Below are 14,908 nucleotides of genomic sequence, written 5' to 3'. Positions count from 1 at the left end.
ATTCTGATATACATCCCAGGAAATCAAATTTGATGCTAAAGACTATAATAGTGTGAATTCACTGACCTGATGAAAGTCCGAAATCCTGTTGGACCAAGTTTCATACTTCCTTTAATGCCCAGGAATCTGATAAACAGTAGAGCAATACGGTCCACAATCAGCAGGTAACTGAATTGTCTAGAATATTTGGGAAAGACTTGTTTCAAGCAGAGGGACGACCAGTTCTGCTCTTTGCTAGAGGGAGTCCCATTCATGTCGTGTAGTTCAGCTTCAATTGTCTCCTCTTTGTCACTATCTGCTGCACCGTCAGTGAGGCATGATCTATAAATGGAAAGATATTGAAGTATAGTCAGTTCAGAACTTTTATTGCCTTTCTTTAGCACTAAGTTTGTAGTTTAACAGATCAATTCAAGCTTTATACAGTCAACCTATGCAACTCCGAGTTCGAGAAAATCATGCTTTAGAAACACTGCTTAAAGTGTTAGTGTTGTAATTGCGTTACAGCAAGTTCATGTTGACAAACGTGTGTTATAACAAAATGACCTGTATTGCATTTCTTGATGTCATATGTAAACCTAATGAGAGATAAAAAGTTTTCTTATTATCCAATGTGATGTAACTTGGACAAAGGCTCCAAAATGATTTCAGCAATTGTGCAGGCAGGAGAAGGGAGGAATTTCAGATGGTTTTTTGTATGGAATAGAATTTGACTATTTTTCCAGACCAATCCCTGCCTGAATATCAGCTTGATTTTCAGATTTGACTTACCATCAGGCAGAAAACACACGAGAGTAAAACTTGGTTGAACTTGCAGCTGGCCTCTGAACAATGACCTTAAATTTTCTTTCTATGCTGCCTGCTACTTGCAGGTAGGCAATTGTTCTGCCCTAAACCAGCCTCCGAAAAATGGCCTGGGGATGGAATGGTGCTGGTAATACAGCATGTCAGCCTGAAATTATGCACTGACTGCATTCATTCTGATTGCAAATTGGGACAGAAGTTCTGTGAATGGAGAGTGCCAAGTCACAGTATTTGTTGCAATAGCACTTTTAGAAAATCTATTGAGCGAGTAACCAAGATATAGAACATTAGCAGCTGTTGCCACTCTGACTTGCAGCATGTAATGAAAGGGTGTAGCTATGTCTTCCTGAAACAATTATTTCTGAACTTTTATTGATTTTGAGGAGCCAGAATTAAACTGGGGTGGACAAAGTTTAAAAAATCACAACTTCAGGTTCATTCTAAGCTTTTGTCACAAAGCTGCCTGCAGAGTAATCCTATACCAGAATTTCAAATTAACAGAACCTGAAATGCCATTTGTGGGCGGCACGGTGGTTAGCACTGCTGCCTCACAGCGCCAGAAACCCGGGTTCAATTCCCGCCTCAGACGACTGACTGTGTGGAGTTTGTACATTCTCCCTGTGTGTGCGTGGGTTTCCTCTGGGTGCTCCGGTTTCCTCCTACAGTCCAAAGGTGTGCAGGTCAGGTGAATTGGCTATGCTAAATTGCCCTTTAATGTTAGGTAAGGGGTAAATGTAGGGGTATGGGTGGGTTGCGCTTCGGTGGGTCGGTGTGGACTTGTTGGGCCGAAGGGCCTGTTTCCACACTGTAAGTAATCTAATCTAATCTAATCTAAAAGCATTAACTAGTCCAGGGATAAGTATGGTAAATTTGTGTATGTAAACACAAAACCTCAAAATGGTGATAACTGCTGGGTTTAGTTAGACAACAGGAAGACTGCAATGTAAATTTGAAACTGAAGATCATAGGAAAAGCCTCAGCCAAGAACTGGAAGTTGTACAGAAGTTGTGTGTGCCTTGAAATCCATGGAGGCAAAATCACACCACAAACAGCAATGGTTGACAGTAAGTACAAGATTTGTGAACTGGTCAGATAGGTGGTTTGTGTGAGCAGCAGTCAGTTTCAAAATGGGTTGTAGGAAGCTTCAGGGCTTTGAAATGCCATTCAAAGGGTTCATTTCTGTCATTTTTGTGTTAAAGGAAACAAAGTAGAAACAGGAAAAAACCCTAGTTCGCAGCGAAAAACAGTAAAGAAATGTAGCACGGCATTTAGTGGTAGGTGACGATGGTTAGAAAACAGGGGGTCTTGAATTGTCTTTTGCAAGAAAAAGACCTTATGGAGAATGGAAGATACAGCCTCAACAAAGGATTTCCTCAACATTTCCTCAAGGTGAATTCCAAGGTTTTTCCGATGTAAATACTCTGTTTTCATAGTTTAACCTTAATTTCCCTGCATGCTTGTAAAGATCTGATGCCAGTGGAATAGAGAAGTGCTGATTCATGATCTTGGTTTAAATTGTATGTTATGAAAGGAAACAAAAAACACTGCAATTGCGATGTTGAATCTCCCTGTGGAGTAGCAAGTCTATACATCCCCTACACATTGACAGTATTTATAAATAATAGAGGCATCAGGAAAATGATTACCAAATTCCCCAGCATGAACTGGAAGGTAAAAGATGTCCTGCCCAAATTAGGCATTTTAAAGAACGGATGGAGCTTTTTTTTGAGATTTAGCTACAATGAAAATAAATATCAATTTCAAATGAGGAACTGCATACAGTCAACACTTTGGGCTTTCCTCATTAAGATCAGAAAGACCCTAATATTATGGAACATGCCGGAGGCTCAGCTTCATCTTCGGAATTTACCATTGGAGCTGATGTTTCTCAGACAACAGCCTCAAAAATCAAATGATCAGTTTATCAGCGTGTGTTGCAACAAAGGGAAGGGCTGTGATTTCTTGGAAACTGAGTTGCCTTAGCAGCTAATAGAGCTGATTGTATCTTTAACTCCAACTGGAACTTTCAAAAATGGTTTCTTAGCGAAAATGATAGATTATTTGAAGCAACTGTAGCCAGCCAACAACATCTGCAAGCATTAGGTGCAGCTAGAGTATTGGTGTAGCAGTCAGGTTGCTGAAAATAAGCAAGCTGTGTGGGAGATATGGTTTACTGAACCCAGCAAAAAGACATCCTGAATTCCAAGGTCTTTGCAAGTCATGTGGTGTAAAAGAACATTTTATAAATAATCTGATTCCAGAGACACTAACAGAGACTTCAATAAGATGCAACCAAACAAAAACCATTGGCAACATTGTCGCTCCAACAACAGGGAGTACATGGCAATTATGCATAAGTACAAGTACATACACGAGGTTCACAGAAAGACCGATTAGGAAGAAGATTCAGAATGAATGAGATTTCAATCAGAATGTGACTAAGCTTTCCACATTGTGAATGTGACGTAGAGTGGAATTTACTTTAACTATGGAGACAGGTAGAAAAGTGAGAGAGGCTTCTGTTCGGGATTGGATGTGTTATCCCATGCAAATATGCTCTTCTCAACTCATTACATAGTCAAGGATGGATAAAATGCCAAACCTTAATAGCAGATGAGCAGTACATTCTGTCCCCTGCTAGGACATCTTGGTTCAACGTTTAGGTGCCATATTTAAAAGCCACCTAGACTGCAATTCACACTCTGCAACCCAGGAACATGTGTGAGTGGATGAATAATCTGCACTCCAGCAGGTTATGTTCCACTATGTACTCAAATTTTCATGCTTCTAGGAGTTTTGTGTGGATAGTGGCTCAGTGGTTAGTACTGGTGCTTCACAGGGATCCAGGTTCGATTCCACCCTCAGGTGACTGTGTGAAGTTTGCCCTTTCTCCCTCTGTGTGCGTTTCCTTGGGTACTCCAGTTTCCTCCTGTGACAATGCCGTCACCTTAGAAAGGTTATTTTGTTGTGGTTTTTTTCTGAAGAGAGGTATAAAAGCAGAGGTTCCAAAGTGGCTACAGGAAATGGCTTAAGTCAACAATCAGAGGAACTCTTTAGATTTGTTTAAGAACAGTTGTAACAATGGAAAGGGAGTGGCTACTTCTCACAGATCAAGCTTTCTAGTTCTTTTAGTTGTCGCAGTCAGGAGCTGTTTGGGTCCCAGAAGAGTTGGAGCTTCAGTAGAATGATTTTTAGCTGCTATATTCTCTGAAATCTCTCTCGGTGTTGCTTCCTCCTGGATTGGAGAATTGCCTGTAAGAACCTGTGTCTGAATTTACCTTTTTGCCAAGGGATTCGTTTATGGGGTGTTGCTATATTGAAACAGTCAATTAGTAATGGGTACTGCATCTATTATTCAATTTAAGTTTTCCAATAGTTGTTATTCTAAATTCTTCTTTTTTTGATTGTGTTTAACTATAGTGTTTAAATAAACTGTTTTGCTTAACCTCGAGTGGTTTGACTAGTTGCGTCACATCTGGAACACACATTTCACAGCTACCTTTAAATAAGAAAAGTTAGGGTCTCAGCTACCTTCTTAAAAATATTTTGAGGGGATCTGATTGGGCCATAACATTCCCACAGTCCAAAGATGTACAGGTTGGGTAGATTGGCCATGCTGAATTGCTGATTAGTGTCCAGAGATGCACAGACTGGGTGGATTAGACATGGGAAATGCAGGGTTACAGGGATAGGGTAAGGGGTGGGTCTGGGTGGGATGTTCTTCAGAGGGTCAAATAGCTTGATGGGCCAAATAGCTTGCTTCCACACTACAGGATTGTATCATTCTATTCTATCATTCTATGAGTATGAGTTAGCATTGTAATTTTGCAGACAATATTCACACATGCAACTGGCTGCCAGGCATCTCCATCAGATGCTTCATGAGAAATTAATGTCTGTTACTTCATAGCAACTATCAGTGTAGCATAGCTGAGGCCATATTACCTCTCACACGTATGCCAGTGTTGACATTTAAAACATAAATGGAACTGTAACACTCAGCAGCACACACACTAACTAGTCACTTACTTTCCATTGCAACAATGACAGCATATGCATTTGATAGCTTTTCACCAAAGTTTACATAGCAGAAGGACACACCACCAAAATACGGCCTTTTAAGTTGAGCTCCTTTTTGAGTTAAGACCCTTGCCAGTCTTGCCAGTCCAAGTCACATTTACTGGCAACAGGCAACGTGGCTTGGAAATATGTGCAGGTTCAGAAAGGCAAAAGTATGACTGAAACTTCTGATAAACTGAACAACATCAAGAAGCTTAAAAAACCTTTTCATTTCATAAATATCAGTCAGTCTAAATTTTAGTAGCTAGTGTGTAGGAGTGTAGCTGTGATTTCTTGAAACAATAATTACTAAAATCCTGTAACAAATCTGCCTGCTGAGCAATCCTCAATTGAACAAAACATATCTTGTTACCAGTCCTAATGCAAGATTGGTACATTTTTGTCAGTAAGTGCAAAATCACAGTCCACTAAACAATCAGGAAAAGTTAAGAGCAGTATATTCAGGTGTAAATGAATTATTAATAGTGATAAATATTAATTACTGTGAATTAACTGTTTTAGCATAGAAGATTTATTTTTGCTTATGTACAATTCCATTCTTTCAGATTTTAATTATTGGAAATTTAATTTAAAACAACTTGCTATTTCATTTTTAGCTCTCCTTTAATCCAGCTTTCCTTATATTGCTTCATATTTTGTTCTGCATAAAACTTTACATCAAAATTATATAATCTAATAATACTTCCTGGTTTAGACTGTGGGCTGAATTTCTTGTAAATTTTGGCAATCCGATATAAGATGCAAATGAGTTAATAATAGGGAACAGGGCACAGGGAAAGGCATATAATATAAAGTAATATTTTGTATCGGTCCTCACAATGTCGGACACTATAAATATTGTAAATGTACCAGATAAGAAGGGTGCCAAGAGGAGGTAAGATCTTGGAATGATTTGTATCACAAAGAATAAAGTATTTGACAAATGAATGGGAGTAAAGGCTGATAAGTTGCCAGGACGTGATGGCCTGGATTCAAGTGCTTTAAAAGAAGTGGGAGCAGAGATATTGGAAGCATTGGTAGAAATAATCCAGATCTCACTGGATTCTGGGAGGGTTCCTGCAGATTAGCAGTCTTCCAATGTGAAATCCTGTTCAAGATGGAAGAGACACATAAAGCAGGGAAGTATAGGCAAGTTGCCTAACATCTATTATTGGGAAAATGAATGACTCCATTATTAAGGAACAAATAATAGAAAATTTAGAGAAGCTTAATACAATCAGAGTCAGTATGGTTTAATGAAGAGGAAATCATGTTTAACAAATTTGCTAGAGTTCTTTGAAGGTATAACAAGTAGGGTGGATAAAGGGGAACCAGTAGATGTGATATATTTGGATTTTCAGAAAGCATTTGATAATGTTAAAAGGTTATTGCACAAGATAGGGGTTCACGGTATTGGAAGTATAGTTGGTTCCACTATAATGCGTGTTTCTTCAACACGAATTGGCTTTAGCGTGATTGAAGAATTCAGACCATTTTTTGTTCAACATGAACTTTCCTTATCTGTATTGGGTATAACATGATTCTAGCCAGTTAGTTTAAATGGCATGGCTATTGCGCCATTTTGTGGGATTGCACGAGAATGGAACTATCACGTTATGTCAGAACCAACTGTAATATGTCAACATAATTTGATGATTGTCTTCTGTGGGTTAATCAGAGTTGTGATTAATGTGTTTTATTTGTTTGGAAAGACTTAATTAGTAGAAGGCCAGAAAGATCAATCTTAGGACCTTTTATTTACTACCTTGGAGGAGGGAGCAGAGTGTAATATATCCAAATTTGCTGATGATACAAAAGTTGGTAGGACGGCATGTTGTGACGAGAACATAGGTATCTCAAAGGGGATACAAATAAGTTGATTGAGATGGATGGGGTTTAACATAGGAAAATGTGAAGTCATACAATTTGGTAGAAAGAATAAAAAAACAGACTATTATTTATTTTTTACAACTGTGTAGAGTTTTGATGAGGACTTACTTGGACTACTGTGTAGTTTTGTTCTTTGTATTTAAGAAAGGATGGTTTGGAATTGGAGACAGCTCAAAAGAGATTCATGTGGGCGATTCCTGAGATGAAGAGGTTGACTTATCAAGAACAGCTAAATAGTTTAGGCCTTTCTCATCAGAGTTTAGAATAATGAGCAGTGATGGTTTTAAAACATGCAATGTTCTGAGGGACTTGGCGGGGTAGATATTGAGAAGATGTTTCTTCTTGTGGAGGAATCTTGTCTAGAGGACATAGTTACAGAATAAGAGGTTATTTATTCTCCACTGAAATGAGAAAGAATTTCTTCTCTCAGAGAATACAGTTTGCCTGGAATTCTCTACCCCAGAGAAATGTCAAGGATGGATTACTTGAAGCATTTGAGGAGATAGATAGGTTTTCGAAGTATTGGGATTTGAGGGCTACGATGAGTTAACATGAGGAGTGGTTGAGGTCTGGGGAGGTCAGCCATAATTTGTTGAATGGCAGGGCAAAAGTCTAATCCTGCTCCATGTTCTTATCAGGGCTAATTCTGGTTCCTGAGCTTGTTTTCATAGCACATCCACAACTTTACTGGAGATGGCCAATTATCAGGATACTTCTGCTTCAGCTGGCCTATTGGGGAGGAACTTAGGACAGTATAGCCATTGCAAGGGAAGCTGGCTATCCCTATATTATGACTAGTGGGAAGTCTATTGAGACTCGAGCAGAAGTGATGGCTAGAAAGTTAAGTGAGCACTGCAGATGCTGGAGATCAGAGTCGAGATTTGATGCTGGAAAAGCACATCAGGTCAGGCAGCATCTGAGGAGCAGGAGAATCGGCTTATGCCCGAAACGTCGATTCTCATACTCCTCAGATGCTGCCTGACCTGCTGTGCTTTTCCAGCACCATGCTCTCGACCTAGAAAGTACCAGTATCAAGCGAGCAGCCGAGATAACACAAGGTTCCTGATGATTGGTGACATCAGTCATAATGAGTTTGACAAGGCTGAGAGATGAAACCATAGCGTTCTCATTTTTTGCTGGCATCATTTGACTTTCATTCACATTCAATACAGCTGCCTTCTCTTTATCAGAGTGTGGACACAATGGCAAGTCCTTACAATGCTGGCAATATAACAGTCTGCTCACAAAATGCTTTCTAGGTACCTCAATAATTGGCTTCATGATTTGCTCACCATACTTCAGCTTGATGCTGGTACATTCCTCCCTCCAGGAAAAGCACGGGCAAGCATGAACTTGTTGTGGAGCTGACCAAACACTTCAAATTAGAAAATTCCAACTGTCTGACTCCAAAGCTTTCTCCCTAGGACTGAGAAAATTCTGGCCTGTCTCTGTGTGGATTTTTCAATCTAATTGGTTGTGGGGTCGCACTGATGTTTGTCCTGCTCACAGGTTCCTGAGCCCCATTAGAGGTTATTATTCTGATGTATATTTCTAATTAGCATAAGTTCCCAATCAAAAATCCATGACACATCTGTGGGCAGCTATAGTGTAATGAATGTTGACTACTGTTTCCTCATTGTCAACTGCACAACCTTCCTGTTCATCAACAATGTGTGATTCCTGACAGGATAGCACATGCAAAAGATGCATGTTATAGTCAAGATTTTTAATATATAATTCATAGCACTAGACATTTTAAATAAAATACATAATAGAGTTGAGCAGGTTTTGCAAATATAATTAAGTACAAAGTTTCCCATGTGGACCTTCACACTAATGCTGTGTCTCTCATTCTTCTATATTTAAGTTGAATTGTGCTCAATTATCAATACTAGCAAACTGGATATTAAAAGGTCTAAGATAGAAAAGTTCTTCCTTCATTATCTCTTCTCTTTCTTTATAAGAAAGACTTGCTTTTAGCTCTTCTGTGAGCTTCCAACCTATGGCACTGCCAAGATTGTAAAGCTTGCCTATGGGGAACATGCATCCCACCACTCCAGAATAAAGGAGAAAGGCAGTAACAACTCCTGAGATAATGTAATAGCTGATCTTTGACAAATTTTCATTATTCTTGTTCCAGAAGCAAAGTGATTTTTCTTTTAAACTAGCTTTCTACTGCATATGATGACAGGAAAGTGCAGAATGTAAAAATCTATTTCTATTAGGGATTGTTTTATGCATGAAAGCCAGTGATAAGTTACTATATATCTTACAAGTCAGGTGTGGAGTAAAATACTTACCATAGATTTTTAAACAGTATCTGTAAAAGCCTCAAATCCTGATATTGTTAACTGGAACGCAGCATGAAGACTTAATAATTGGAGATATAAATCACAAATTCTGCTTGTGGTTGGAAAGCTGTCTGGCATAACTAAGAAATCCCACTGGTATGTTGCTAGGCAACAATGATTCCAGTTGAATCCTGATTTTTAAAATCAAAGAATACAAAGATGCCTTTATTTCTTCCTCTACCTATTTTCTTCCCTTGCATTTTTCTGAAGCTAGTTATCAAGAAATATGTCAGTGTGTGAAGCAGGAAAGTGAGAACTTCATGTTTGCCAATGGTAGAATGTGATGTATCTTTCTCAAATCATTTTTAATCATTACATAACAAAAAAGACCTGCTTATTTGTGCATAAATAAAATATAAAATAATCATTTCTGTGGGGCGTTTATCAGGATAGTTTAAACTAAGTATACCATAACAGTTACAAAGACTATATGAAAATTATATGGACTATTTAATCCACTATATAATCTAACATATCATGCATCCAAACTACAAGATTTACCACAGCATCTTGATTAAAGATTAAAGTACAACATTTCTGCACCATGCAGTTTACTGAAGTGGAAAGAAATCTCAAAGCAACTGTTTGTTCAGGGAATTATTTGCTCAAAGTAGTCCAAAACTAGGGCAGATGTTGCTACATTTCTGGAAAACAGCTAACTAAAGATCTATCCTATATTTTAATTAATATCCTCAAACAGTTTTACATTATTTGTGTTTAAAGTAATCGTAGATCAAATATTCCGTATGCTTTGAAAAACTGCAGAACCAGGCTATAAAGAAAATTCTCTTCAGGATTTTGGACATTAAGCATTTTATCTTTCAAATAAAATGATCCACTGTATTCTGTTTCATCTGCAAGATATTTTCCCCAAACAACCAAACCAATGATCAACAACTTCATGAGCTTTTGGTAGTCAGTTACTAACTGCATTAAAAAGACACATTATCATTTGGTGTAGTCATATCTATTTTTATGGCATTCCAAAGAATGCATGGCACAAACCTCATTAACGGCATGCTACCTTTTACAGCAGCAAACACCTCTGTCTTTCTCAAAGCATTCCTCTTTAAAAAGTAATGATTACGAAGTAATCATATGTTTGTAATGATATTTTAATTTACATTTTGGAAGATTTATTGACGATGAACCAAAACTCAGAGCTTACACTGTTAAATGTGGTCATATCGGAAGAGTCATGAACCATACACATCTGAATCTAATAGCATGCCATCTAGGTGAGGAAGCCAAGTTTGCCTGTTTAAGCAGAAATCTAGACTAAGGGTATGCTATTTGAAGCCTCAAACCTATTCTGCCATTCAATAAGGTCATTGCTGATCTGTGACCTACCTGCATGCACCCATTGCCCCGTTTCCTTCAGTTAATTAAAAATATATCAATCTCAGATTTAACTGACCTAGCATTCATTACTGTTCATGAAATAAAGTTTCAAATTTCTACCTTTCAGTGAAGAAGTGTTCCCTAATTTCATTGCTGAAAGGTTAGACTCTAAATTATCGAATAGTTTTGGATTCTCCAACCAGTGTTTGACAGTTGATCTCACAGCCTGCCCACATCCCTTGCCATGCAGGTTTCCCAATTGTGCACATCTCTGAAGTTGATCACATTGTTCGCCAGTGTTCCCTCAGTGTCTGCACATCTATCATTATGTCATTGCATGATTTGAACTTCCAGAAGCTGCACAACTAGAGAAAAGTACACACCATAACAGGCTTTGCTACTTGTTGCATCGTGTAGCAGTTTAGTCCTGATGGTCTTTGTAGGGTGAAGTAAACTTTGCGGTGGCAATGCAAACAAATGAATAAGAAATATTTTATGAATTGATAAGTGAAGCCAGTATGTTACAGTACGAGGAACACAGGAGATTTTTCAGCCCACTATGTACATATGGACCCACTGCAAGAGCAGCTCAACTAGTCCTGCTCCTCTATCCATTCTCTGCTGATATTTTTTCTTCAGCTACTCGTAAAATAGATCCGTCAAGGACACAAAATAATTATGGAGAATACTGCTGCACCTCACATCTAATATCCAAGTAATGCAAGTTGAACAGAAACCCTGTAAACAAATCACAATCACAAAAATGATCTTCACTGCCTCCGCACTCTGGATGTTTCCAAGGCATACCTGTAGAAGTCTACCTGAAATATGACCAGTAGCAGAGTAATGTCATGAACTACAAGGTGAAACAACGATGATGAGTGAACCTAGACCAACTAAAAAGAAACCAAAAATGTGCAAATTCCACATGGAATAGGAAAATGAATTTCTGTTCATAACAGTAAAAGGTAAGAGTTTTTGCTTTACATGGTGCCAAAGTAAAATATAAATATAGAAGGCAATTTTGAACAACACCACAATGATGCACAGTAATTAAAGTACAATTTTCCATTCAAAGACATGCTTCAGACAAAGAAATTTGATGAGCAGAAGGCTGTTTTTCTAAACCAGTAACAAATGTTAAGGCATGTATTGAAGAATCATTTTATGTTTGATATCTTCTTGAAAAGCATAAGAAGTAATTCACAGATGGCAAAGTAATTAAAGAAGCAGTGATCATGGTGGTCAACTGGAATAGACTTTAAGAACAAAAATAATTCTCCACAGTAACAAGACAAATGAAATATTTGTCCAAAGTTGTCTCTAAGCAATTAAGGAAGGACCAGAGGATTATGAATGTTTCTCATTGCAATCCAATCAAATTAATGATATCACCAACATAGCACAGCTGATTGTTTTTCTGTGAATGGCTTTTAAGTATACAGTTACTAAGTAGGATCTTCTCACCCTTTGGGGTGAGGATATCTACATCAAATTCAAAAAGTATGTGCTTGGCTCAAAAGTGGACTTTGTTGCATTTTGGAGAGATAATCATGGTTTCCCCTTTTTTTTGTCAATTATCACTAAATTATCCACCAGCAAACATTAGCTAGTAAAGTTGTAGACTTGTGGAATGAAAACTGTTAAGATTGTAAACTCAATTCTTACTGAGCTCGATGCTGCCTAAGGTGAACTAGTCCTCCTTGCTGAATGTGATTAGCTTAAGTCAAAGGAAAACCCCACAAAGAATTTTACATCTGATGTCTGAAATCATCACTTTTCTTTAAATCAAAAAGTGAGGTATGCATTTAGTTGACAGACACTACGTGGTTGCTTGACTTCAGATTCCTTACAGACATAATGTCAAAACTAAATGAATGGAACTGTGAACTGTAGGGAAAAGATAGAGATTTAGTACTTGTGAATGATCCTTCCAATTTAAAAACATAAAATGCTGCAACCGTCTGGAGAAAATAATACAAGAAAAAAAATCAGAGCCAAAGAAAAATGGTTCCACTCAGGAAACTTCTGTGCATACCTAAAGAAGTTAGCAGATGAATTCAGTAGGTGATTTCAGGAATTACATGTGATGGAAAGAATAGGCATGTTTGTCTCATTTATTCCTTCAAATAGACATTGGCCACAAATTCCTTCAGGTGTTTGACTGATAAAGTAGCACTGTTGATATTCATAGATTCACATTTCCCCCCTACATTTTCATCTATATGAATGAATATCTAGAAAAAAATAAACAATAAGGATTCCAGTACTGATCTTTATGGAACGGACAGAGATACTGTTGCCAAATTAGCTGATGACACGAAGATACGTACGAAAGTAACTTGTGAAGAGGACATAAAGAAACTTCATAAAGATATTGATGTTTACGTGAGTGGACAAAGATCTGTCAAATGGAGCACACTGTAAGAAAATGTGAAATTATCAATTTAGGCAGTGAGAATTTTTTTAAAAAGTGTATTATCTTAGCGACTTTTGAGAATTATCTAACTATTATCTAAATGGTGAGAGATTTGCAGAACTCTTCATAGCACCCCTGCAATGTAGAAAGAGTCTGTTTTGCCCATCAACTCTTCACTGACCCTCCAAACAGCACTCCAGTTCCTCACCCAATCCCCGTAACCCCACATTTACCATGGCTAATCCCATCCCATGTCATTATGTCATTTGCACATCCCATGTCATTATGTAGAGTTTAGCACGGTCAATCCATTTAACCTGCTCATCTTTTGGACTGTGGGAGGAAACTGGAGCATCTGGCAGAAACCCATTCAGACACTGGCACAATCACCTGAGGCTGCAATCAAACCTGCGTTCCTAGTGCTGTGAGGCAGCAGTTCTAACCACTGAGCCACTGTGCTTTGAGATGCAGTTATCTGGGTGTCACTGTCTGTGAATCACAAAGGCTAGTGTTCAAATACAGCAAATAATTAGTAAAGGCAAACTAATAAAATGTTATCGATTATTCAGAGGAGAACAGAATATAAAAGTAGAGCTTCACTTATGCAGTACAGACCACATCGGGAATATTATGTACAATATCAGTCATCTTATTTAAGGAATGATATAAGTGAAATGGAAACATTTCAAAGAAAGTTTCAGATTAATATATGGAAGGGGTAGGTTTTCTTATGAAGAAAGATTAGACAAGACAGGCTTGCATCCACTAGAGTTTTAGGAGAATGCCAAGTAACTTGATTGAAAGATACAAAATCTAGGGGGGGTGGGGTTGTGATGGGTTGGATGGCAGAATCAAGAACTAGGAATCATTGTTTAAAAATAAGGGTTTACCTATTTAAAACAGATGACGCAACATATTTTTCATGCAGATGATCATAAGTTTATGGGGACTCTTATCCTGAAAAGATGGTAGAAGTAGTCTTTGAATATTAAAATACACAGGGGAGAGATGCTTGGTAAGCAAGCAGGGGAAGATGATCATAGGTAGGCAGGAATGTGGAATTGAGGTTAGTCAGATTAGTCATGGTCTTACTGAATTGCAGAGCAATTCTAACTTTATGATAGAGGGAAGGTCATTGATAAAGCAGCTGAACACAGTTGGACCCTGGCCATTGCTTGAGAAGTTGCTCATGAAAATGTTCTGGGATTAAGATGACTGGCCACCAATAACCACAACAACCTTTCTGCTGTCTACTAGGGGTCACTCCGACCAGCAGAATCCTTTTACCCCTGCATGTCAAACTATCCAATATTTCATTTGTTTGATGTTCTTGTAGTTTGCTGTTATATGTCATTTTTAAAAAGTACAAAATGCTGTATTAATTTCTAATTTGCTGCTGTGTTAAATTCTTAAGACGAGAATATTTAAAGTTACACTCAGAATAAAACCTAAAGGTAAAGAACAAGATTGCATCATGTGTATAAATTGTGGTGATTGCTGACAATGTGAATACTTTAATTTTAATAGTTATGAGCTGAACATTTAAGTTTTGCCATCCAAGATAGTAATGATGATACACATCTTGCACTTACATAATACTTTTAGAAACAGAAATTATTGGGTGAAAAAGTATCAAGGTCTTTATAATTCATTTTCTACAATAGTGGAAACTGCACAATACACCAATTAGGCAGCTGGTAATTTAACATGCAATCTCTATCAATTAGACCACAATAGACTGAGTTATCAGGAGCAGAAAACTCCAGTGATTGCAGTTTTAAGAACAATTTGGTCCAAATTCATCTGTGCTTCCCAAATATCTTCCATGTTTAATAAAGAAAAACATTTCAATATATTTCAGAGTCACAGCCAATGAAAAATAGACAATAAGCCAAATGTCAAAGCATTAGAAACATTGACTTAAAGCTTGCTGAATAAAATAGTCTTTTAGGGTGGCATGGTGGCTCAGTGGTTAGCACTGCTGACTCACAGCACCAGGATCCCAGGTTCGATTCCAGCCTTGGAGGACTGACTGTGTGGAGTTTGC

General features: G+C 37.8%; 1 protein-coding gene across 5 annotated transcripts in view; it reads right to left on the bottom strand.

Moving 5' to 3' along the window:
- The window catches only part of ttll11 (tubulin tyrosine ligase-like family, member 11), a 226,157-nt gene that overhangs the window by 45,406 nt on the left and 165,843 nt on the right, over positions 1–14,908 (bottom strand). For all 5 annotated transcript variants that reach the window (XM_072566444.1, XM_072566445.1, XM_072566447.1 and 2 more), the window contains one exon: positions 67–321. In XM_072566444.1, coding sequence (XP_072422545.1) covers positions 67–321 — 255 coding nt within the window. The remainder of the gene's footprint in view (positions 1–66; positions 322–14,908) is intronic.

This window comes from Chiloscyllium punctatum, chromosome 49 (assembly GCF_047496795.1).
Source record: "Chiloscyllium punctatum isolate Juve2018m chromosome 49, sChiPun1.3, whole genome shotgun sequence".
Taxonomy (NCBI): domain Eukaryota; kingdom Metazoa; phylum Chordata; class Chondrichthyes; order Orectolobiformes; family Hemiscylliidae; genus Chiloscyllium; species Chiloscyllium punctatum.
This window is presented reverse-complemented; position numbering and strand designations above follow the sequence as displayed.